The sequence below is a fragment of the Macaca nemestrina genome, chromosome 13 (assembly GCF_043159975.1).
Source record: "Macaca nemestrina isolate mMacNem1 chromosome 13, mMacNem.hap1, whole genome shotgun sequence".
NCBI lineage: Eukaryota > Metazoa > Chordata > Mammalia > Primates > Cercopithecidae > Macaca > Macaca nemestrina.
In genome coordinates, this window is record NC_092137.1 from 26,018,679 (window position 1) to 26,042,998 (window position 24,320).

The 24,320-nt window shown below is 44.4% G+C and overlaps 1 protein-coding gene and 1 non-coding gene across 2 annotated transcripts in view; both read left to right on the forward strand.

The window, feature by feature from the left end:
• The first annotated feature begins 5,062 nt into the window (after nucleotides 1-5,062).
• The window catches only part of LOC105479792 (RAB10, member RAS oncogene family), a 106,700-nt gene continuing 87,442 nt past the window's right edge, over nucleotides 5,063-24,320 (forward strand). The window contains exon 1 of the mRNA XM_011738079.3: nucleotides 5,063-5,719. Within this exon, the coding sequence (XP_011736381.1) occupies nucleotides 5,593-5,719 (127 nt within the window). The 5' untranslated portion in view covers nucleotides 5,063-5,592. The remainder of the gene's footprint in view (nucleotides 5,720-24,320) is intronic.
• Nucleotides 13,748-13,854, forward strand: LOC139358040 (U6 spliceosomal RNA). Its single transcript, XR_011612256.1, has one exon. It is a non-coding gene; the product is annotated as a U6 spliceosomal RNA (small nuclear RNA).

Consider the following 24,320-nt stretch of genomic DNA (forward strand, 5'->3'; position numbering starts at 1 on the left):
TCTGCGCCTGGCCTGGACTACATTTTTTGTTGTTGAGATGGAGTCTTGCTCGATCACTCAGCCTGGAGTGCAGTGGCGTGATCTCAATTCACTGCAACCTCGGCCTCCCAGGCTCAAGCAAGTCTCCTGCCTGAGCCTCCCAAGTAGTTGGAATTATAGGTACCTGCCACCAAGCTTGGCTAATTTTTGTATTTTTAGTAGAGATGGGGTTTTACCAAGTTGGTCAGGTTGGTCTCAAACTCCTAAATTCAAGTGATCTACCCACCTGGGCCTCTCAAAGTGCTGGGATTACAGGCATGAGCCACCGCACCTGGCCTCTGGACTACATTCTTTATAGAACAATTTTTAAAAAAGCATAACCCCTAAACTAGCACTAGATTGGCATTTTCTTTCACTGTTTCCATTTTTATGAAATATTTCTTCATAACTCTAGGTTTATCCTTTAGGTCTGTGTAGATCCCCATTTTATTCTTTTTTTCTAGAGTCAGAGATCTTCCATACCTTGATCACTTCTGCTTCCTTCATTGGCAGGTATAGCTTGATGCTTAGGTCTCACTCCAGCAAAACCTTTAATTAACTTTAGAGAATCCAAATGCTAAGTACTGACTGAGCCTCTCAATCCTCCCAATTCTCACCTTGACGTAATATGATGTCCTGTGGAAGTTTTCTTCTCTTTTCCCTTGCCTGTATAGTCCAGGCTCTGCACTAACAGTGTGACCTCTGGGAAGGCCCTATCTTCTCTGAATCTTAGACTCCTCATCTGTGAGTTATGTGCAGGGGTCAAATTATGATTTAAAAGATATGGTGGGGCATGGTGGCTCACACCTATAATCTCAGCATTTTGGGAAGCCAAGGTTGTCAGATTGTTTGATTCCAGGAGTTCAAGACCAGCCTGGGCAATATGGCAAAACTCTGTCTCTACAAAAAATATAAAAATTAGCTGGGTGTAATGACATGCATCTGTAGTCTCAGGTACTGGGGAGGCTGAAGTGGGAGGATTGCTTGAGCCCAAAAGATTGAGGCTGCAGGGAGCAGTGATCATTCCAGTGCACTGCAGCCTGGGTGACAGAGTGAAACTCTGTCTCAAAAAAAAAAAAAAAAAAGAAAGTATGATCCTGGCCGGGCACAGTGGCTCACGCCTGTAATTCCAGCACTTTGGGAGGCCGAGAAGGGCGTATCACTTGAGGTCAGGAGTTCAAGACTATCCTGATTAGGCACGGTGACTCACGCCCTAGTTTATGGATTATGTTTTTCAAAATTGCTCTATAAAGCATGTAGTCCAGGGGCCAGGCACGGTGGCTCATGCCTGTAATCCCAGCACTTTGGGAGGCGGAGGAGGGTGGATCACTTGAGGTCAGGGGTCTAAGAGCAGCCTTGCCAACACGGTGAAACCCTGTCTCTACTAAAAATACAAAAATTGGCCGGGCGTGGTGGTAGTGCCTGTAATAGCAGCTACTTGGGAGACTGAGGCAGGAGTTTCACTTGAACCAGGAGGCAGAAGTTGCAGTGAACCAAGATTGTGCCACTGCACTCTAGCCTGGGTGAAAGACTGAGATTCTACCTCAAAAAAAAAAAAAAAAAAAAAAAGTCCAGGTGCGGTGGCTCACGCCTGTAATCTCAGCACTTTGGGAGGCCGAGGTGGGCGGATCACAAGGTCAGGATATCGAGACCATCCTGGCCAACACAGTAAACCCAGTCTCTACTAAAAATAGAAAAATTAGCTGGGTGTGATGGCTGGCGCCTGTAGTCCCAGCTACGCGGGAGGCTGAGTCAGGAGAATGGTGTGAACCCGGGAGGCGGAGCTTGCAGTGAGCCAAGATCATGCCACTGCACTCCAGCCTGGGCCACAGAGGCAGACTCCGTCTCAAAAAAAAAAAACAAAAAACTATGATCGATAATTTGTTAATAAATGTAATTAATTCCTAAAGTTTCAGAATATGAGTTCATGGGGAAAAGTTTCTAAGTGATAAAAATTGTTGGTTACAGGATAAAAAATAAAGTGAAGAAATATTTGTACATATTAATGGAAGTACATGTGATATTCTGATACATGTATACAGTGTATAATGATGAAATCAGGGTAATTGGGTTATCCATCACCTCAAACATTTATCATTTGTGTTGGGTTTTCCAAATTTTTCAACTGTCCATTATCCCCAAAATTTATGTAGTGGTATTACTCTCCAATTTAGGCTTCTTTTTTTTTTTTTTTTTTGAGATGGAGTCGCTCTGTCACCAGGCTGGAATGCAGTGGTGCAATCTTGGCTCACTGCAATCTCCCACTCCCTGGTTCAAGCGATTCTCCTGCCTCAGCCTCCCAAGTAGCTGGGACTACAGGCGTATGCCACCATGCCCAGCTAATTTTTGTAGTTTTAGTAGAGATGGGGTTTCGCCGTGTTGGCCATGATGGTCTTGATCTCTTGGCCTCAAATGATCCTCCCACCTTGGTCTCCCAAAGTGCTGGGATTACAGGCGAGAACCACTAGGCCCAGCCCAAATTAGGCCTTATACAGGAAAAAATCTTGGTTGGGCCTGCTGGCTCGTGCCTGTAATCCCAGCACCTTAAAAACCCAAGGTGGTAGGATCGCTTGAGGCCAGGAGGTTGAGGCTGTAGTGAGGTCTCCGCACTCCAGCCTGGGCAACAAGCAAGACCCTGTCTCAGAAACAAACAAAACCTTTAACCCTTCATTTTTTCACAGATGGAGTCCACTCTGTTGTCCAGCCTGGTCTCCATCTCCCGGGGTCAAGCAATCCTCCTTCCTCAGCCTCCTGAATAGCTGGGACTACAGGTTCAGTCACTGTGCACAGCTTAAAAACTTTCAAGACTTCTAAAATACTTTGTAACATTGGGACTTGAGTTAATCTAACTTATTTTGAAAGGAATAATCAGGGTAACAAGATTTTCCTTCTGACTCTGAATTGATGACACACCTGTGCTGCACTGACCATCACTCACTTTGTGATTCGCATAGCTAGTCTATTTTAGAATTGTTATTATCATAAGGCATTCCCGACTGGAGTCAGAATGATTCAGAGAAGATGAGAAGGTTTAAGTGAGGCTGGGCGCAGTGGCTCATGCCTGTAATCCCAGCACTTTGGGAGGCCGAGGCAGGTGAATACCTGAGGTCAGGAGTTCAAGACCAGATTGGCCAACATGGTGAAACCCCGTCTCTATTAAAAATACCAAAATTAGCCAGGCATGGTAGCATGCGCCTATAATCCCAGCTACTCAGGAGGCTGAGGCAGGAGAATCACTTGAACCCTGAAAGCGAACGTTGAAGTGAGCTGAGATTGTGCCATTGCACTCCAGCCTGGGTGACAGGTAAGACTCTGTCTCAAAAAAAAAAAAAAAAAATGTTTAAGTGACAAGACTAGGAGCAACTGGAGAAAACAACTGAAGAGAAAGATGTATTAGTGAAGACAAGTATCTTTGGTAAGGACGCTTTAGGGGTGGCTGGGAAGAAAGGAAAAATGTAAGACTGAAACATAAAATGGAAATGTAAAACGGAATTGCCAGAAAGTCTAACTTTAATTACATATCAAATCCACATTTTGGTGATTTGGCGATCGTGGGGTGGTGTGCGTGAAAATGTAGTTTTTACTTCTCTATCCGTTTCCTGATTTCCACGTTTCAGCGTTTTCCACTTTATCAGGTTGAACCAGCTCACCAGGTTCAACTCCTGTGCCATCACACCTAGGTGTGCTTGAGGGATGGATGACCCTGAGAATGGAAGGTCAGCAGCATGAATATTGCAACTACAGAAGGGTAGGGAAGAAAAAGGGCTGCGTAAATAGGACTGATGGGGAGGGAGAACAGAAGGTAAAGCAAATGCAAAGAAAATGCGAGGGGGCGGGCACGGTGGCTCACGCCTGTAATCCCAGCACTTTGGGAGACCGAGGCGGGCAAATCACCTGAGGTCAGGAGTTCGACACCAGCCTGACCAACAGGTGAAACCCCGTCTCTACTAAATAGAAAAAATTAGCCGGGCGTGGTAGCATACGCCTGTAATCCCAGCTATTTGGGAGGCTGAGGCAGGAGAATCACTTGAACCCAGGAGGTGGAGGGTGCAGTGAGCCGAGATTGTGCCATTGCACTCTACCCCGGGCAACAAGAGCGAAACTCCATCTCAAAAAAAAAAAAAAAGAAAGAAAGAAAATGCGAGGAAGCAGGCTGGGTCGGACTGGGGATAGGCTTGACCACCTTTCAATTTTCAACCCAGTGGTACGACTCTGGCGGCAGGCAGAGGCCCCACCTCCTCTGCAGAGAGCTCTCGGGTTCTCCCGGATTCCTAAAGGACGGCAAAGGCCTGAAGCAGGTTCTCTGAGCACCGCACAGACCCTTCTACTTCGCGGGGAGGTTCTTCCTGCGCCCAGGTGTTCCTCAGCCTTCCTCTCCTCGCCCAGGAAGATGTTGTGAGGATTACATCATCCCAACCCGAGCAGCGTGGCCAGTTTTTCCATCTCAAACTCTTGCTCTTGAAGTCAACCGGGATGGAGCACTCATGTTTCCCCGTCAGGCCTGGCCCTGGAAAGGGGGCACGCCGGGAGGCGTCTCGTTCTAGCAAAGAGGCTATTAAATGACCCAGGGCGCAGTTTTTTCTCGCGTTTACGAGCTCCACCTACATGGGAACACATGGCCACCCAAGCCCGTCGCTGCGCCAAGACCTCCAACTCAATACACCCGACAAACGCTGGGCAGAGAAACCGCAGCGCAGTCCAGCGGGAGACCCCAGGACTGGAAGGAGGTGCAGGGTTCGGGAAGGGTGTCTCGGGGGGAAAGCGGGGGAGGGGGGGCTGCGCCTGCGCAGTCGCTAAGCAGCGGCTCCCGCGGGGCGTGCTCGTAACGCCGCGCACCCTATCAGGCGGCTACAGGGAGCGCGCCCGCGGCCTCGCCCTCTCTCGCCCCTCCCTTCTCCCCTCTGGGTCCAGCCTCAGACTGAGGCTTGGATACCCGAGCATTCCACTCTCCACTTCGGCGCGCCCCGTGCCCTCTTGTGCGCGTGCGCAGAGGCGAACCGCAGGGCTAGGGCGTGAGGGAAGGGCGGGCGTACGTCCTTGCGTGCGTCTCAGGCAGCGCGCACGGCGGCGTGAGAGGGCACGGGGAAAAGGTGGCTCTGGCCGGGGCGGCTCGGTTTCCTGGGGCTATGTAACTGAGCTCGTCGACTTGGGGGTCTTTCTTCGCTGCCCTCGCCGCGTGCTAGCGCGGAGTTTCTGCTCGCGAGAGAGACTGTCCTCACGCCCGCCGCGCCTCCTCGACGGCAGAGCAGGCTTGCTCGCCCGTGGGAGCGTCCCGGCCGAGAAGCCCTGAGGGGGGAGGGGAGGCCATTTTGTCCCGACCGACTCCCCGGAACCGGGCGGAGCGGCTGGGAGAGGCTGCGGAGCCGCGGTCGCCGCCCTCGGAGGCACTGGACGCCGCCACTGTCGGGGCTTCCCCGAAGCTGTTCGTAGGTCGCCCGCGCCCTCTCGAGCCTTCCTTTTTCCCACGCTTCCCCGGTCCTCCGGCCTGAGAACGCCCGAGTGAGGAGTTGGCCCTAGTGAGAGGGACCGATCCCTTGGGGCCGCCGGCGGCGAGAGCCCGAGCCGCTCCTCCCAATGGCGAAGAAGACGTACGACCTGCTTTTCAAGCTGCTCCTGATCGGGGATTCGGGAGTGGGGAAGACCTGCGTCCTTTTTCGTTTTTCGGATGATGCCTTCAATACTACCTTTATTTCCACCATAGGTAAGACCTGTGGGAGGACGGTGTACAGTCTCGGTAGCTGCAAACCGTTTATTTTACTCCAGACATCTTGCTTCCCGTAATATACGCCTTTGTTTCAGTGATTCCGATTCCAAACGACAGATCCAAGTTACTGTTTGAATCGGCATCGAGCTTACTGGGGCGGGGTCTTCCCATGATTTCCATCCGGTCTTTTGCTTTCGAGTCTCCCACTATGCTCAGTGCCTTCTGTTACAAAATATGCACCATTTAACCGTGTTCCAGAACCTTATTTCTTCAGGCGACTGGACTGGCTTTTTCCACATTTGCATGGAATTACTAGATGTGTGATATTTTTAAAGTATTTATTTCAGTGGTTGCGATTGAAGCAGTACTAGCTATTTGGGAAAGGCCTGAATTTATACTTTGGGGCAAAGAGAAGATTCCATATGCTCATAACTTAGAGTAAACTTGAGGGTTTCTGAGAAGGATAATTAAGGTAAATTAGAAGGGAAAAGTGAGTTGCCCTCATTGACTAATCCATTGATGTGTCAAACAATCGGAGGCTCTTCGCGCTTGGGGCGGGACTCTGGCATATTTGCCTCAGCGCTTTTCGAGACATCAACAGAAGCAGTAATCTGAGGAAGATGATCAGTTTCTGTCCTCAAACCCAACAGAGTGAAGTCAAGTTCTCTCTTCTATTTTATTTGACTCTAGTATTTACAGGAAAGTATTTTGCCAGTCATAGCCCTATGGACTTACAATGCACTTTCACCGTGTTTCAGAATTACTTAGTGTGGCAGTAAGAGCTGAAGAGTGACCTTTTTAATCGAATTTCCCGTTTAGGAAAGGAAAAGGGAAAGCTCTAGGAAAGTCCCTTTTGAATCTGGGTAGAAAATTTAAGTGGCGCTGACGCTAATTGTGCTTTATTAATTGTGAAACCCATCCGCTCCCCAATACATTTCTTAAAAGACACATGGCTCTCAGCATTGTGGCCGTGCAGTTGAACCCATGTTTAAATGTAATTTTATATTGAGACGATTTTAAAAAGCAACTGCAGTCGTCTTTGAACTCTGGGAATTGTCAAAATTAAGCTGATTTGAAGCAATTTATATAGCGTTACTGAAATATTTGGTTTGGGTTTTCTTTTGTGACAAATATCAGCTGCTTCGTTCTCACAAAATAAATTTTACAGAAATTAAATTGGACAAGTCATTTTTTAAATAGATTTTTATTTTGCTCACCTTTTTTGGGAGGCAAATTATCATAATCCTTATTTCCAGAGTATCATACTGTTTTCTTGGTTTGTCATAAATTTCATGAAACTTAGGGCTTGTTCTCTAACTTGTGGGTTAGAGAATACTAGCACTTAGCGCTAGCACTTCCCTAGCACTAAGTTTGCTTTTAACACTCCACTTTTAGCTGTAGCTGGCTGGGGTTAGGTGATCAGATGGGTCAGCAAATATTTATTGAGCATCTAATGCTGGGCACTGTTCTTAGGCACTGAGAATAAATGAACACAACAGACCCCTTGAGGAGCATTCCAGTAAGATGCTACAGTAGTAAGCATAGGGAGGAAGAGTGCCTAGTCTAAATCGTGAGGAGTTTGAGTAGACTTACATAGAGATGATACCTAAAATGAAGTCTGGGCCGGCGCTGTGGCTCACACCTGTAATCCCAGCACTTTAGGAGGCCTTGGCGGGCAGATCACAAGGTCAGAAGTTCAACATCAGCTTGGCCAATATCGTGAAACCCCATTTTTACTAAAAATACAAAAATTAGCCGGGCGTAGTGGCAGGTGCCTGTAGTCCCAGCTACTCAGGAGGCTGAGGCAGGAGAATGGCTTGAACCTGGGAGGCGGAGGTTACAGTGAGCTGAGATTGTGCCCCTGCACTCCAGCCTGGGCAACAAACCGAGACTTAGTCTCAAAAAAATAATAATAAATAAATGAAGTCTGGAGGACTAATAGGAATTGAGTCAGAGGGGTGGGATAGGGCCTTTCTGGAAAAGGGAGCATAGAACAAAAGTATAGTAAGGTTGAGGATTTAATTCATGTGGTCAACTTTATTTATTTATTTATTTATTTTGAGACTGAACCTCACTCTGTCACCCAGGCTGGAGTGCAGTGGTGTGATCTCGGCTCATTGCAACCTCCGCCTCAGGGGTTCAAGCAGTTCTGCCTCAGCTGCCTGGGTAGCTCTGATACAAGTGCTTGCCACCATGCCTGGCTAATTTCTGTATTTTTAGTAGAGACTGGGTTTCACCATGTTGGTCAGGCTGCTCTTGAACTTCGGACCTCAAGCACTCCACCGCCTCAGCCTCCCAAAGTGCTGAGATTACAGGCTGAGCCACCACGCCCGGCTATGTGGTCAACTTTAACCTATCCTTAGGAACAGTGTGGTTGGAGAGTAGGAAGCAAAACATTAACTGTCTCTACTCCAATCTTTTTTTTTTTTTTTTTGAGACGGAGCCTTGCTCTGTCGCCCAAGCTGGAGTGCAGTGGCGCGATCCTGGCTCACTGCAAGCTCCGCCTCCTGGGTTCACGCCATTCTCCTGCCCCAGCCTCCCGAGTAGCTGGGACTACAGGCGCCCGCCACTGCGCCCGGCTCATTTTTTTGTATTTTTAGTAGAGACGGGGTTTCACCGTGGTCTCGATCTCCTGACCTTGTGATCCGCCCGCCTCGGCCTCCCAAAGTGCTGGGATTACAGGCATGAGCCACCGCGCCCGGCCTACTCCAATCTTTTTGTAAAGAGTACATGCCCCCCAACTAAAACTCAATCCTGTAAGATAATGGTATAATATTTTTGTATTCCTTTTACTTGGGAAGATGTGTGATGATTTTGGATCAAGTCTGCTGGGTTGGAATCTTGTTTCCACAGGTTACTACTAGCTGTGCAACTTTGGCAGATTACTTAACCTCTCTGGCTTCAGGCTCTTTAAAAGTGTTAATAAGGCTGGGCACGGTGGCTCACGCCTGTAATCCCAGCACTTTGGGAGGCCGAGGCAGGCAGATTGCCTGAGGTCCGAAGTTCGAGACCAGCCTGATCAACATGGAGAAACCCCGTCTCTACTAAAAATACAAAAATTAGCTGGTAGTGGTGGCGCATGCTTGTAATCCCAGCTACTCGGGAGGCTGAGGCAGGAGAATCGCTTGAACCCGGGAGGCGGAGGTTGTGGTGAGCCGAGATCGCGCCATTGCAGTCCAGCCTGGGCAACAAGAGTGAAACTCCATCTGAAAAAAAAAAAAAAATGTCAGTCGTAGTATCTACCACATAGGGTAGTTGTGAGAATTTTATGGGTTAGTGAGAGTAAAGCACTTCACATGGTGCCAGGGTCACGCACTTTGTAGGAGCACAGTGCATATTATATTAGCTCTATATAGAATATGTGACTCTTCTGCTGTGGAGGTGTGGCAGAAGATGTTATTTTATGGATTGAACATCCTGCACACTGTGGTACCCAAGTATTTGTTGGTACTCCGCTAAACAATTTCTTTCTTTTTTTTTTTTTTTGAGATGGAGTTTCATTTTTTTTTGCCCAGGCTGGAGTGCAATGGTGTGATCTTGGCTCAGTGCAACCTCCATCTCCCTGGCTTAAGTGATTCTTCTGCCTCAGCCTCCCAGGTAGCTGGGATTATAGGCATATGCCACCACATCTGGCTAATTTTGTATTTTTAGTAGAGACGAGGTTTCACCATGTTGGCCAGGCTGGTCTCAAACTTCTGACCTCAGGTGGTCTGCCCTCCTCAGCCTCCCAAAGTGCTGGGATTACACGTGGGAACCACCATGCCCGCCCTCTTTTTTTTTTTTTTTGAGATGGAGTTTCGCTGTTGTTGCTCAGGCTGGCGTGCAGTGGCGCAATCTCTGCCCACTGCAACCTCTGCTTCCCAGGTTCAAGCGATTCTCCTGCCTCAGCCTCCTGAGTAGCTGGGATTACAGGATCACGCCACCACGCCTGGCCAATTACGTAGTTTTAGTAGGCAAAAATTAAGTAGTTTTGGTCAGGCGGTTCTTGAACTCCTGACCTCAGGTGATCCACCCGCCTTAACCTCCCAAAGTGCTGGGATTATAGACGTGAGCCACCGCGCCCGGCCTAGACTCTGACATTTTCATACTTTCAGATTAAAATGTTTTCATATATAAGATGTTGAATAGTGTAAGTTGAGAAAATAAATGATTCTGAGTACAGCTTGAACACATTCATATGTTAGCTCTGTCCACAGGTTTAAAATACCATTAGGCCGGGTGTTGTGGCTCACACCTGTAATCCTAGCACTTTGGGAGGCCGAGGTGGGTGGATCACGAGGTCACGAGATCGCGACCATCCTGGCTAACACGGTGAAACTCCGTCTCTACTAAAAATACAAAAAATTAGCTTGGCGTGGTGGTGGGCGCCTGTAGTCCCAGCTGCTCGGGAGGCTGAGGCAGGAGAATTTTGTGAACCCTGGAGGCGGAGCTTGCAGTGAGCTGAGATAGTGCCACTGCATTTCAGCCTGGGCAACAGAGGGAGACTCTGTCTCAAAAAAAAAAAAGAAGTCTACCATTGCATTTAACCAGTGCCGTTCAAAAGAAATAATGTGAGCCACATATATTACTTTTAATAGCCACTTCTTTTTTTTTGAGATGGAGTCTTGGCCTCCCAAAATCCTGGAATTACAGGTGTGAGCCACTGTACCTGGCCAAATGGTCACATTTTAAAAAGTAAAAAAAAATTTTTTTTTGAGACGGAGTATCGTTCTGTTGCCCGGGCTGGAGTGTAGTGGCATGATCTCGGCTCACTGCAACCTCTGCCTCCCAGATTCAAGCAATTCTCCCTGCCTCAGCCTCTCAAGTAGCTGGAATTACAGGTGCCCACTACCACACCCAGCTAATTTTTTTGTATTTTTAGTAGAGACGCGGTTTCACCATGTTGGCCAGGCTGGCCAAGAACTCTTGACCTCAGATGATCTACCCATCTCGGTCGGCCTCACAAAATTCTGGGATTACAGACTCGAGCCACTGCGCCCGGCCTACAAAGTAAATTTTAATAATATATTTTAACTCATATCTAGAATGTCATTTTATTGTGTAATCAAGATTTAAAAATTGTTGAGGGTAGGCTCAGTGGCTCACACCTGTAATCCCAGCACTTTGGCAGGCTGAGGTGGGAGGATTGCTTGGGCCCAAGAGTTCAAGACCAGCCTGGGCAACATAGTGAGACCCTGTCTGTAGGAAAAAAAAAATTAAAATTGTTGAGATATTTCACATTCTTTTTCTCTGGTTTGTAAGCTATGCTTAAAACTCATCTCATTTTAGATTAGGTGTATTTCTACATGGATGTATATTATGTAATGAAAACATAAATTTTAAAGAGGCGTATTTCAAGTGATTAATAGCTACATGTGGCTAGTAGCTACCATACTGGATGGTACATGTCTAAGCAATGTTAAGTAACCACTTGGTCAATGTGCAGATGACTAGAAATACTTTGAAAGTAGACTACTTTTAGGAATGTGTTAAATTTTACCATGTGACTAGGGTTTGTTGTTGTTGTTATTTAAAAGATTAAATCTCACTCTGTCACCCAGCTTGGAGTGCAGTGGTGCAATCATAGCTCACTGTAGCCTCGAACTCCTGGGCTTAAGCAATCTTCCTTCCTCAGCCTCTCAAGTAGCTGGGACTACAGGGGAGCACCATCATGTCTGGCTGGGTTTTTAAAATCTAGAGCATTCTCTAAGTATAAATTATAATGAAATTTTTTAGTGGTCACTTGAACATCCTGAGGGCTGGGCATGGTGGCTCAAACCTGTAATCCCAGCACTTAGAGAGGCTGAGTTGGGAAGTTCACTTGAGGTAAGGAGTTTGAGACCAGCCTGGGCAACATAGACCCCCATCTCTGCAAAAACAAAAAATTAGCAGGACATGGTGGCTTGTTCCTGTAGTTCTAGCTACAGGGGAGGCTGAGGTGGGAGGATCACTTAAGTCCAGGAATTCAAGGGTGCGGTGAGCTTGGATCACGCCACTGCACTCCGGCCTGGGTGACAGAGCAAGACTCTGTGTGAAAAAACAAAAACAACATCCCGAGGTTTGTATGGAAGTAGTTATCTTGCAGGTGTTCAGAAGGACCTGACTGCCAAAATAAGGCAGGCCCTCATTATTTTAGGTGCGGTCATTTAAATTTCTTATTGGCTGTTGGTTTTTTGAAGAAATAGTTTTTATAGATTTATAGGATGGTGTTCACAAAGACTACTGTATTTGAATTTTTCTATATATTTTCAATTCTCATACATCCATATTAGAAATTATGTGTTATATAAATGGTCAGATTTATTGGAGACTGCTGCAAAGAACAAATTACTGGTATGTTATACTCAACCAATTTCAAAACGCATCCAAGGGCACCAGAATATAAGTTGCACAAGGGCAGAAGTCTCTGTCTTTTTTTTTTTTTCCCCCTCGTATGCTAAACACCTGGAAGAGTACCTGCACTTAATGGATGCACGATAAATAATTAATGAAGGCACGCAGGTAGGCAGACAGGTGGTACAATCAAGATCCTCTTAATACGAATTGGCGGTAGCTTATTTAAAATTTTTCCTTTTTACCTACTTTCTGATCATTATATGAAGTAGATTGGGATCGGACTTATGAATGTTAGCTGTGACCAGGCGCAGTGGCTCACGCCTGTAATCCAGCACTTTGGGAGGCTGAGGCAGGTGGATCAGCAGAGGTCAGGAGTTCAAGACCAGCCTGGCCAACACGGTGAAACCCCATCTCTACTAAAAATACAGAAATTAGCCGGGCATGTAGTGCGTGCCTGTTGCCCCAGCTACTTGGGAGGCTGTGAGGCAGAAGAATTGCTTGAACCCAGGAGGTGGAGATTGCAGTGAGCCGAGCACATGCCACTGCACTTGAACCTGGGCGACAAGAGTGAGACTCTGACTCAAAAAAAAAAAAAAGGAATATTAACTGTTTGGCTTAATAGGGCAAGACTGCTCTTAGAAATTGGAAGGTTGGGGCCGGGTGCAATGGCTCACGCCTGTAATCCCAGCACTTTGGGAGGCCAAAGCAAGCAGATCACCTAAGGTCAGAGTTCGAGACCAGCCTGGCCAGCGTGGTGAAACCCTGTCTCTACCAAAAATACAAAATTAGCCGGGCGTGGTGGCGCATGCCTGTAATCCCAGCTACTCGGGAGGCTGAGGCAGGAGAATCGGTGGAGAATCGCTTGAACCTGGGGGGTGGAGGTTGCGGTGAGCCAAGATCGTGCCATTGTACTCCAACCTGGGCAACAAGAGCAAAACTCCGTCTCAAAAAAAAAAAATAATAAAAAGAAAAAAATTGAAAGGTTTGAAAAGTAGTCTTAAGAGAGTTACAACTTTTGGATGAGAAGATTTCAGTTGTTGATTTGACCATAACCATCTTGGTAGTATGAGCTCAGGAATGCATTACTTAGTGATGGGGGAATTACAAGTTCAAAGCACAGGTTTTTAGTGGGCTGTTTATATACTGGATGTGCCACTTTTCAGTGTCATTAATCCTTTCTCCACCACTAGGCTTATTCCTTTTTTCACAGGGAATATTTTTCATTGGGAATTGGAGTCTCTGGGTTCCATGTAAGAAATGAAGTTGGTAAAGCCTCTTGTCCCTAAGAGAGGTATAATATATACATTTTGTCGTCAGGATGATTCTGCTAAGTTTTGAAAGAGTAGGTTAGTTCCACTAATCTGCATTTTAGAAATGATTGATTAGGCTGGGTGCTGTGGCTCACATCTATATTTCCAGCACTTTGGGAGGCTGAGGCAGGAGGATAGCTTGAGCTCAGGGGTTCGAGACCAGCCTGGGCAACTTAGCGAGACCCCGTCTCTACAAAAAAAAAAAAAAAAGCTTTTAAATAAAAAATTAGCTGGGTGTGGTGGTGCATACTTGTAGTCTAAGCTATTCAGGAGGCTGAGATGGGAGAATCACTTGAGTCCAGGAGTTTGAAGCTACAGTGAGCTATGATTGTACCATCTCACTCCAACCTGGATGACAGAGTGAGATTCTATCTTTAAAAACCCCAAAAAACTATCCAGAGTGCTTGCCTCGGCAGCATATATAGTAAAGGTGGAACGATACAGAGAAGATTAGTATGGTCCTTGCGCAAGGATGATGTGCAAATTTGTGAAGTGTTTCATAATTACTATTTTAAAAAAAAGCTGACCAGGCTCAGTGGCTCACGGCTGTAATCCCAGCACTTTGGGAGGCCGAGGCGGGCGGATCACGAGGTCAGAAGATCGAGACCATCCTGGCTAACATGGTGAAACCCCGTCTCTACTAAAAATACAAAAAAATTAGCTGGGCGTGGTGGCGGGCACCTGTAGTCCCAGCTACTTGGGAGGCTGAGGCAGGAGAATGGCGTGAACCCGGGAGGTGGAGCTTGCAGTGAACCGAGATTGCGCCACTGCACTCCAACCTGGGCGACAGTGAGACTCTTGTCTCAAAAAAAAAAAAAAAAAAAAAAGCCTATGTAGGTATTTCTCCAAAGAAGATAAGCAGATGCTCAATAAGCACATGGAAAGATGTTCAGCATCACTAATAATTAGGGAAATGCAAATCAAAACCACAATGAGATGTTATTTTGTGACCATTTAGGATAGTTATAACAATAATAACAAAAGACAAAAGCAAGTGATAAGGTTGTAGAGAAATTGGAACCTTGGTGCACTGCTGGTGGGAATGTGAAATGGTGCAGCCACAGTGAGAAACAATAGGGTGGTTTCTCAAAAAATTAAAAAGGAAATTACCATATGATCTAGTGATCTCACTTCAAGTTATATCCAGGATAATTTAAATCAAAGATTCAAACAGGGCCAGGCAAGGTGGCTCATGCTTGTAAATCCCGGCACTTTAGGAGGCCAGATCACTTGGGCTCAGGAGTTCAAGACCAGCCTGGGCAACATGGTGAGATCCTGTCTCTACCAAGAAACCCCCCAAAATTAGCTGTACATGGTGGTGCATGCCTGTAGTACCAGCTACTTGGGAGGCTGAGGCAAGAGGATCACTTGAACCCGGGAAGCGGAGGTTGCAGTGAGCTGATAATTGTGCCACTGTGCTCCAGCCTGGGTGACAGAGCAAGACCCTGTCTCAAAACAACAACGAAAAAGACTCGAACAGCTATTTTCACACCAGCGTGCATAGCAGCATTATTCACAATAGTTGAAAGGTGGAAACAACTCACGTGTTCATCAGTGGATGAATGGATAAACAAAATATGTGGTATACACATAAAATGGAATATTTTTCAGCCTTAAAAGGGAGGGAAATTCTAACATACTGCCACATGGGTGCACCTTGAAAATAGTTTACTAAGTAAAATGAGTTGGACACAAAAGGACAAATAATGTGCGAGGTACCTGTAGTAGACAAATTAGTGAAATAGTGGTTACTAGGGCCTGGGGGACAGGATAATGGGGAGTTATTGCTTAATGAGCACAGTTTTAGTTTGGGAGGATGAAAAAGTTCCAGAGAGGAATAGTGGTGATGGTTGTATAACAGTGTTAATTTAATGCCACTGAATTGTACACTTAAAAATGTTTGAAATGCATGAAAAGACAAATACTATGTGGTTTCATTTATATGGATATGAGGCTATCTAAAGTCAAATTCATAGAAACAGAAAGAATGGTGATTACCAGGGACTGGGGAAGAAGGAAATAGGAAGGTGTTTAATGAGTATAAAACAGTGCATTACAGTTTTGCAAAATGAAAAGGCTCTGGAGATCTGTTGCACAATGGTGTGATATACTTAACCCCTGCTGAACTGTACACATTAAAAATGGTTAAGGTGGCAAATTTAATGTTATGTTTTATGCTGTGTTTTAAAAAACGGTTTAAATGCTAAATGTTTTAGATATATTTTCCCCACCGCCCAACAAAACCCAAAAAACTAACACTTGACCCAGCTCTCCTAAAAGAGCATTTGAATGCAGACAGCCCCTCCTGTTCCAGGTGTTAGCTACTGTTAACTAGTGGTTGTGAATCAAGAGGATCCTTTATGGTACTTTCCCATGCTTTAGTATCACTGGTCTGTACTTTCAGATGTTGAAGGCAGATGTGTCTTTTTGTTGTCTGTATCTACATAGACCTTCTTGGAATGTTAGAATCACAGAATGTTAGTGCAGGAATGAACCCTTAAATGAATTTTCAAAGTGGGAAAACTGAGACTGGTGAGGTGAAGTAACTTCCAGAAGGCCAAAAGGCCACATGGCTAATTAGTTGTTTTTTTTTTTTTTTTTTTTTTTGAGACAGAGTTTCACTTTTGTTCGCAGAGGCTGGAGTGCAATCAATCTCCGATCTCCGCTCACTGCTCACTGCAAGTTCCACCTCCCGGGTTCAAATGATTCTCCTTCCTCAGCCTGCCAAGTAGCTGGGATTACAGGCATGCGCCACCATGTCCGGCTAATTTTTGTATTTTTAGTAGAGACAGGGTTTGGCCCTGTTGACCAGGCTGGTCTCAAACTCCTGACTTCAGGTGATCTGCCTGCCTCGACCTCCCAAAGTGCTGGGATTACAGGCATGAGCTATCGTGCCTGGCCAGGAGTTTTTATAAGAATCTACAGCCAATCTTATTCATAACCACATTGCTGATTCTGAGAATTTCATTGTTGTGTGTAAAAAAATCAATGATAGTCTTCCTGCTCATCAATTTCAATTTGAAAAGTAGAGTTGCTGTGGTTTTGTTTTTTTTTTGTTTTTTTTGGAGGGGCAAGAATAGGGAAGTAACAAGTCTTAGAATAAAATATCAAGAATTTTGTTCAGGTTACTTGTCCTTTACCAACTTAGAGCATAATAGAGAAGAGCCGATGATGTTAGGGATAATTATTTTCTTTTCAAGGATTGTGGTGGATAGTGATACACAAGCATGGCAAAGGAAATACCGCCATTCTTGTTTTGTTTGCAGAAGGGAGAGACCGATAGGAGAAATATTGGCAATCTCTTTCAACTTTTAGTAGTAGAAGGTTGCCCAGGCAGAGCTGTCACAGTAGTTGTAAACAGAGGAGTAGGAGCTTGTTGAGTGTTGATTTACAAATAAGAGACCATTATTTAGCACAAAGTATGAATTGTATGATTAGCTGAAGAGATTTGCATGGGGAAACTATTGAGATGGTTAAGTCATAAAGGAGAAGTTTAATTTTTATTTTATTTGATTTTTGTAGAGACAGGGTCTTGCTATGTTTCCTAGACTGGATCGAATTCCTGGGCTCAAGCAGTCTTCCTGCCTCTACCTCTCAAGCCACCAAGGCCAGCTTTTTAAAACTTTATTTTATATATAAAAAGAAAGTTTAAAGGAGTTACAAAGGATGTTGAGGTTAACAGGACATTATCTGAACCCAGAAGACTAAAAGTCTTGTAAAAGTCATAGAGGTGGTTCCTTCAAATGGATGAATAATTGAGGGTTTATGAAATTAGTTCATTAACTTTGGAGTGTAAGAAAAGGAGTTTGAGGCCCGGTGCGGTGGCTCATGCCTGTAATCCCAGCACTTTGGGAGGTCGAGGCCGGCAGATCACCTGAGGTCGGGAGTTTGAGACCAGCCTGACCAACATGGAGAAACCCCGTTTCTACCTAAAATACAAAAATTAGCCAGGCGTGGTGGCGCATGCCTGTAATCCCAGCTATTCAGGAAGGCTGAGGCAGGAGAATTGCTTGAACCCAGGAGGCAGAGGTTGTGGTGAGCCAAGATCACATCATTGTATTCCACCCTGAGCAACAAGAGCGAAACTCCGTCTCAAAGAAAAAAAAAAGGGAGTTTGAAAAGTTGATTCGAATAAAATTTTAGTGCAGAAAACTCAGTCTTAAGGGAAATCTGAAATGAGAAAAACGTTTTTATTTGAAGGCAGTGCAATGTATTTTGGGTTGCAAGCATAAATGATTGCTTGATGTTTATTCTTTCCAGAGCTGAAAAATATTTTTGAGGAAAACAGCATCTATTGATGGAATGCTACATTTATTTATTTATTTATTTATTATTTACTATTGATTAAAAAAAACTAACAGACGGGGTCTCGCCATGTTACCCAGGCTGGTTTCGAACTCCTGGGCTCAATCAGTACGCCTGCCTCAGCCTCCCAGAGTGCTGGGATTTATAGGTGGGAGCCACCACGCCTGGCCTAGAATGCTGTGTTTCAAATATGACCCAGAAACAGAGCTTCCAAGGTTGTAAAACATTAGAAAATGGAAAAACCATTATTCTGGAGACCCAAAAAGTACATAATATGAAAATTAGAACAAAGAACAGTGTTGATTTGTTTCTTTCATATAATTAGCAATGCTTCTGTACAGACTTTTTTGAATTGAAATTTTAATTAAGATAATTGTAATTTCTTCTGTAGTTGTAAAAGATAATACAAAGGGATCTCTTGTACACTTTGCTTAGTTTCTCCCAATGGTAACAGTTTTGGGAAACTTATAACATCACAACCAGAATGTTGATATCTGGTGTAATACACCAGCTTTATTAAAATTTCCCCAGTTTTATTTTTATTCATTTGTGTGTATATTAAATTTGGCACAATTTTGTCACTCATATAGGTTCATGTATCCACCACCATAGTCAATTTACAACAGTTCCAAGAAACAAGGACCCTTCATGTGCTTTTATAATCATAGCCTCCCGATATTTCTACACTCCAAATCTTGGTAACTATGAAACTGTCCTCCATTTCTAAAATTTTGTCATTTTCCAAATGTTATATAAATGGAATCATATAGAATGTAACCTTATGGGATTGGCTCCCTCCCACCCCCCAACTCAGTATAATTCCCTGGAGATTAATCCAAGTTGTGTGTATCATTAGGTTTTTTTTTTTTTTTTTGAGACAGAATCTTGCTCTGTTGCCTAGGCTGGAGTGCAATGGCACGATCTCGGCTCACTGCAACCTCTGCCTCCTGGGTTCAAGTGATTCTCCTTGCTTCAGCCTCCCAAGTAGCTGGGATTACAGGCGCCCGCCACCTTGCCCAGCTAATTTTTGTATTTTTAGTAGAGATGGGGTTTCACCACATTGGCTGGGCTGGTCTTGAACTCCTGACCTCAGGTGATCTGCCTCACCTGCCTCAGCCTCACAAGGTGTTGGGATTACAGGCGTGAGCCACCGTGCTGGGTGCTGGGCCCAGTAGTTGTTTTTTTTTTTTTCTTTCTTTCTTTTTTTAATTGTTGAGTAGTATACTTCATGGTATGTACCACAGTTTAATCTTCACCCATTGAGGAACATCTGGGCTGATTCCAATTTTTAGCTAATATGAATAAAGCTGCTAGGAATATTTTGTGTAGAGGTTGTGTGATCATAAATGTTCATTTCTTTGGAATAAACACCCAAAACTGCAGTTGTTGGGTCACATAGTAATTGCATGTTTAGTTTTATAAGAAACTACCAGACTGTTTCCAGAATGGCTATACCATTTTACACCCCCATCTTCAGCAGTGTATGAGTGCACTTTCTCTGCATCCTCACCAGCATTTGATAACATTATCATACTATTTTGTACTTTAGTCATTCTGATAAGTATGTAGTGATAATCTCATTGTGGTTTTTAATTTGCATTTTCCTGATTGCCAAAGGTGTTGAAAAGTCCTTTTATGTGCTTATTTGCTATCTTTGGGAAAATGTCTGTTCCTATGGTTGTCCATTTTCTAACTGGGTTGTTTTTTAACTTTTGAGTTTTGAGAGTTCTTTGTACCCTTAAAATTCTAGTCTTGACCAGGTGCAGTGGCTCATGCCTGTAATCCCAGCACTTTGGGAAGCTTAGGTGGGTGGGTCACTTGAGACTAGCTTGGGCAACATGGTGAAACCCTATCCCTACAAGAAAAGAAAAAAATTAGCTGGATGTGGTGGTGTGCACCTGTAGTCCCAGCTACCTGAGAGACTGAGATGGGAGGATCAGCTGAGGCCAGGGAGGTTGAGGCTGCAGTGAGTTGTGATCACTCCTGCCTGGGCAACAGTGAGACTATCTCAAAAAAATAAAATAAAATTCTAGTCCTTTGTTGGATATGTGGTTTACAAATATTTTCTTCCAGTCTGTAGCTTGTCTTTTCATCCTCTTCACATGGACTTTCACAGGGCAAACTTTTGGAAGTTCGATGAGGTCTGATTTATAAATCATGCTTTCGAACTTTTCTCTCTTTTTGTGGGTCATGCTTTTGGTGTTTAGGAACTCTGTCCGTCATAGATCCCAAATATTTTCTTCTGTGTTTTCCTAAAAGTTTTATAGTTTTATATTTTACATGTGACCCTATTTTGAGTTACTTTTGTATGTGGTGTAGGGTTTAGGTTGAGGTTGACTTTTTTTTTTTTTTTTTTTTTGCTTGTGGAAGGGATGTCTGGTTGCTCCCGTACCATTTATTGAATATGAAGGCCTTTCCCCCTCACCTAATTTCGTATAGTTAATCAGATGATGTAGGTGTTCCCAAGGTTTCAGAGATCCTGTATGACCTGACAGGAATGAAAATTGACTTAGTGGTTGACTCTTGCCATAATTTACACTGTGCTTTCTGAAAGTTTTTTTTTTCCTCTTTTTTTTTTTTTTTTTGAGATGGAGTTTAACTCTTGTTGCCCAGGCTGGAGTGCAGTGGCACGATCTCTGCTCATTGCAACTTCCACCTTCTGGGTTCAAGCAGTTTTCCTGCCTCAGCTCCCAAGTAGCTGGGGTTACAGGCACGTGCCACCAAGCCTGGCTAATTTTTGTATTTTTAGTAGAGATGGGGTATCACCATGTTGGCCAGGCTGGTCTCGAAATTCTCACCTCAGGTGATCCTCCTGCCTCAGCCTGGGATTACAGGCATAAGCCACCGTGTGTGGCCTAGATGAGAATTTTAACCTTTTATAATCTCATCCCACTCTATTTTAATTCTTTGTTAAATTGGTATGCAGTGGTTACATTACTATGCCTGTATAAATATTCCATTTAGTCAAGTAGCCTACTCTATTTCCTTTCCTCTGAAGTTAAAAAGTCCTCTTTATTTGATTAATCTCCATCTTCCTATGTACTCCAGCAACCTCTCAAAATGAATTTCCGCATAGCCAAACCACCAGATAAATAATCTTTTGGTTTATATCGTTTTCCTGGATACCTCTCTGTTAGATATTTTCTCTGTCCTGCTTCAATAATGGACTGGTTATTAATTATGCCTGGTTGCACAATTAATGCCTTGGGAATTTCCTAAGTGTCTCTCCTGTATGTGATACCCTGTTTTTTTGCAATACCTTTCTTTGTTGGTTTACTCCCTTTGAGCATATCATCCTGTTGTAGCTTTTTGCTAAAAGGGTACACGGTAAAGGAAATGTTTTGAGGCTTTCCATGTTTGACGGTGTCTTAATTCTTCCCTTTTCACTCAGTTGAGTGTTCTACAAGGCATAGAGTTCTAGGTTGAAAACAGTTTTCCCGTAGGACTTTGAAAACATTACTCCATTGTCTTCTAGTTGCTGACAGTTCTGATACCATTCTGATTCTTTATCCTTTATTAGTAGGGTAATTATTTATTTATAGTAGCCTAGCTTATCTCTGGAAGATTTCTAATTTTTTTAAATTCTTAATAAAAAATTTCATAATTATGTACCTTGGTAGGTGGGTCTTTTTTTATAAATTGATTGTTCTGGGTACTTGGTGGGCCTTTTCAGGTCCTTCCAACTTTGTTTTTTTTTTTTTTTTTGAGACAGAGTCTCGCTCTGTCGCCCAGGCTGGAGTGCAGTGGCCAGATCTCAGCTCACTGTAAGCTCTGCCTCCCGGGTTTAGGCCATTCTCCTGCCTCAGCCTCCCGAGTAGCTGGGACTACAGGCGCCCGCCACCTCGCCTGGCTAGTTTTTTTTGTATTTTTTAGTAGAGACAGGGTTTCACCAGGTTAGCCGGCATGGCCTCGATCTCCTGACCTTGTGATCTGCCCGTCTCGGCCTCCCAAAGTGCTGGGATTACAGGCTTGAGCCACTGCGCCTGGCCTCCAACTTTGTTAATTTGTTCTACTGCCTGGGAGATTTCTTTGATTTTATCTTTTTACCTTTATATTGAAGGTTTTATTTCAGCTGTCATATTTTTAATTTCTAGTAGTTTTTTCTTGTCTATTCCTTAACCTTTTTTTTTTTTTTGGAGACAGGGTTTCACTCTGTCACCCAGCTTTGTGAGAGTCTTACTGCAGCCTCAACCTCCTGGGCCCAAGCAGTCCTCCCACTTCAGCCTCCTGAGTGGTTGGGACCACAGGTGCATACCACCACCACACCTGGCTAATGTATTCTCTCTTTTTTTTTTGTATACTTGGGTCTCATTTTGTCTACTGGGCTCAAGTGATTGTCCCACCTCAGCCTCCCAAAGTGCTGAGATTGATTACAAGTGTGAGTCCTTGTGCCTGGTCCTTAAATTTTTTTGTTTGATTTTTCTTTTTAGAGACAGAGTCTTGCTCTGTCGCCCAGGCTAGAGTGCAGTGGCGTGATCTGTAGCCTCAACCTCCCGGGCTTAAGTGATCTTCCTGGGTTGAAGTGATCTTCCCACCTCGGCCTCCCAAGTAGCTAGGACTACAGGGATGTGCCACTGCATCTGGTTAATTTTTAAATTTATTGTAGAGACTGGGCCTCACTATGTTGTCCAGGCTGGTTTTAACTCCTGGGCTCAATTGATCCTCCTACCTTGGCCTCCCAAAGTGCTGGGATTTTAAGTGTGAGCCACCATGCCTGGCATAAATTTGTTTTTTAAAATTCTTGTTTTTTGAATGCACTATTTTCTGTTCTTGGAGGATAGCTTATTTGATGCTTTCTTCTATTTCTTGTTTTCTCTTCCTTTCAAGTCCTCCCTTTTTGCCCCCTCCCCCTTGTTTTATTGTATATTTTATTTTGAAAGCCTTCCTCAAATGATTGTTGATTTCAGGCTGCACATTCATAATTAAGAATGAGTCATTAAAGGCCAGGTGTGGTGGCTCACACCTGTAATTCCAGCACTTTGGGAGGCCAAGGTGGGTAGATCACGAGATCAAGAGATCGAGACCATCCTGGCCAACATGCTGAAACACCGTTTTTACTAAAAATACAACAACAACAAAAAATTAGCCTGATGTGGTGGTGAGCTCCTATGGTCCCAGCTACTCGGGAGGCTGAGGCAGGAGAATCGCTTGAACCCAGGAGGCAGAGGTTGCAGTGAACTGAGATCGCGCCACTGCACTCCAGCCTGGGCAACAAAGTGAGACTCTGTCTCAAAAAAAAAAAAGTCATTAAAAGCCCGGTGAGGTGACTCACGCTTGTAATCCCAGCACTTTGGAAGGCTGAGGAAGGCGGATCAGGAGGTCAGGACCAGCCTAATCAACATGGTGAAACCCTGTCTCTACTAAAAATACAAAAATTAGCCAGGCATGGTGACGTGCACCTGTAATCCCAGCTACTCAGGAGGCTGAGTCAGGAGAATCGCTTGAACCCAGTAGGCAGAGGTTGCAGTGAGCTGAGATCCCACCACTGCACTCCAGCCTGGGCGACAGAGTGAGACTCAGTCTCAAAAAAAAAAAAAAAAGTCATTAAAAAGATGTTTGCAGCAGGACGTGGTGGCTTATGCCTGTAATCCTAGCACTTTGGGAGGCTGAGACAAGAGGATTGCTTGGGCCCAGGAGTTTGAGACCAGCCTGGGCAAAATAGGGAGACCCCCGTCTCTTCAAAAAATTAAAAAAAAAAAAAATTAGCTGATCATGGTGGTTCACGCCTGTAATCCCAGCTACTTGAGAAGCAGACGTAAGCAGATTGCTTGAGCCTGGGAGGTTGAGGCTGTAGAGACCCATGATCACGCCACTGTTCTCTAGCCTGGGTGACAGAGAGACCCAGTCTCAAAGAAAAGATGTTTTCGAGGTCTGTAAACATGGGCAGGGCTTTTCACTGGTGGGCTCTGCTACAAGATGATGGAACAATGAGCCTATTTTTTTTTTTTTTTTTTCACTAAGAGAGATTCCAAACATTACTGTCTGTTGGTCTTGTTTCTGGAGCCATTCTGTTCCTTCAGAGAAAGACTCAGATCACCTGCCTCGAGTGTGGGGAGGAGAATGTAAGCTTGACTGCCTGCTTGCTTGAATCTGAGCAGCTAAAGGAACTTGGGTGGGCAGGTGTGGGGTTAACTTTAGTTTCATTATACACATTTGTATTTAATCTCCTTATTTTTTCAAATCTCCCTATCTGTAATCTCATTCCCATACTCCATTTAACTTGGTGTTCCTGAGTGTATCTGTTGCAGATTTTCTAGAGAATGAGCCTTTAAATGCCTACTTGGTCTCGAGGGTTGACAATATTGCTATGTGAGATGGAAGCTATGTATTGGGGTGTCCTTATAGAGAGCCCTCACTTTCTGCCTTGGTGTCTGATATCTCTTATTGCTAAACCCTCCCAGATGAATTGACTTGTTCCTCTCTGGTGTCTTCAGTGGGCCTTGAAGTCATAAGCTTCTTTGTTTTCATCTACTGTGGTTACAGTTGCAATGTCTATTCATTGAAATGGCCGAAAAGTTTATATTTCTTGTTTTTTCTATGTTGGTGTGACTTTGGAGAGAAGGGGTTAGAAAGATCTTTCTCTGCTATCTCAACTGGAAGGTGAGGTGATTTTTGACTTCAAATGATTTTTGACTCCACTTTTTAAAAACTCATGTAGTAGAATTGGG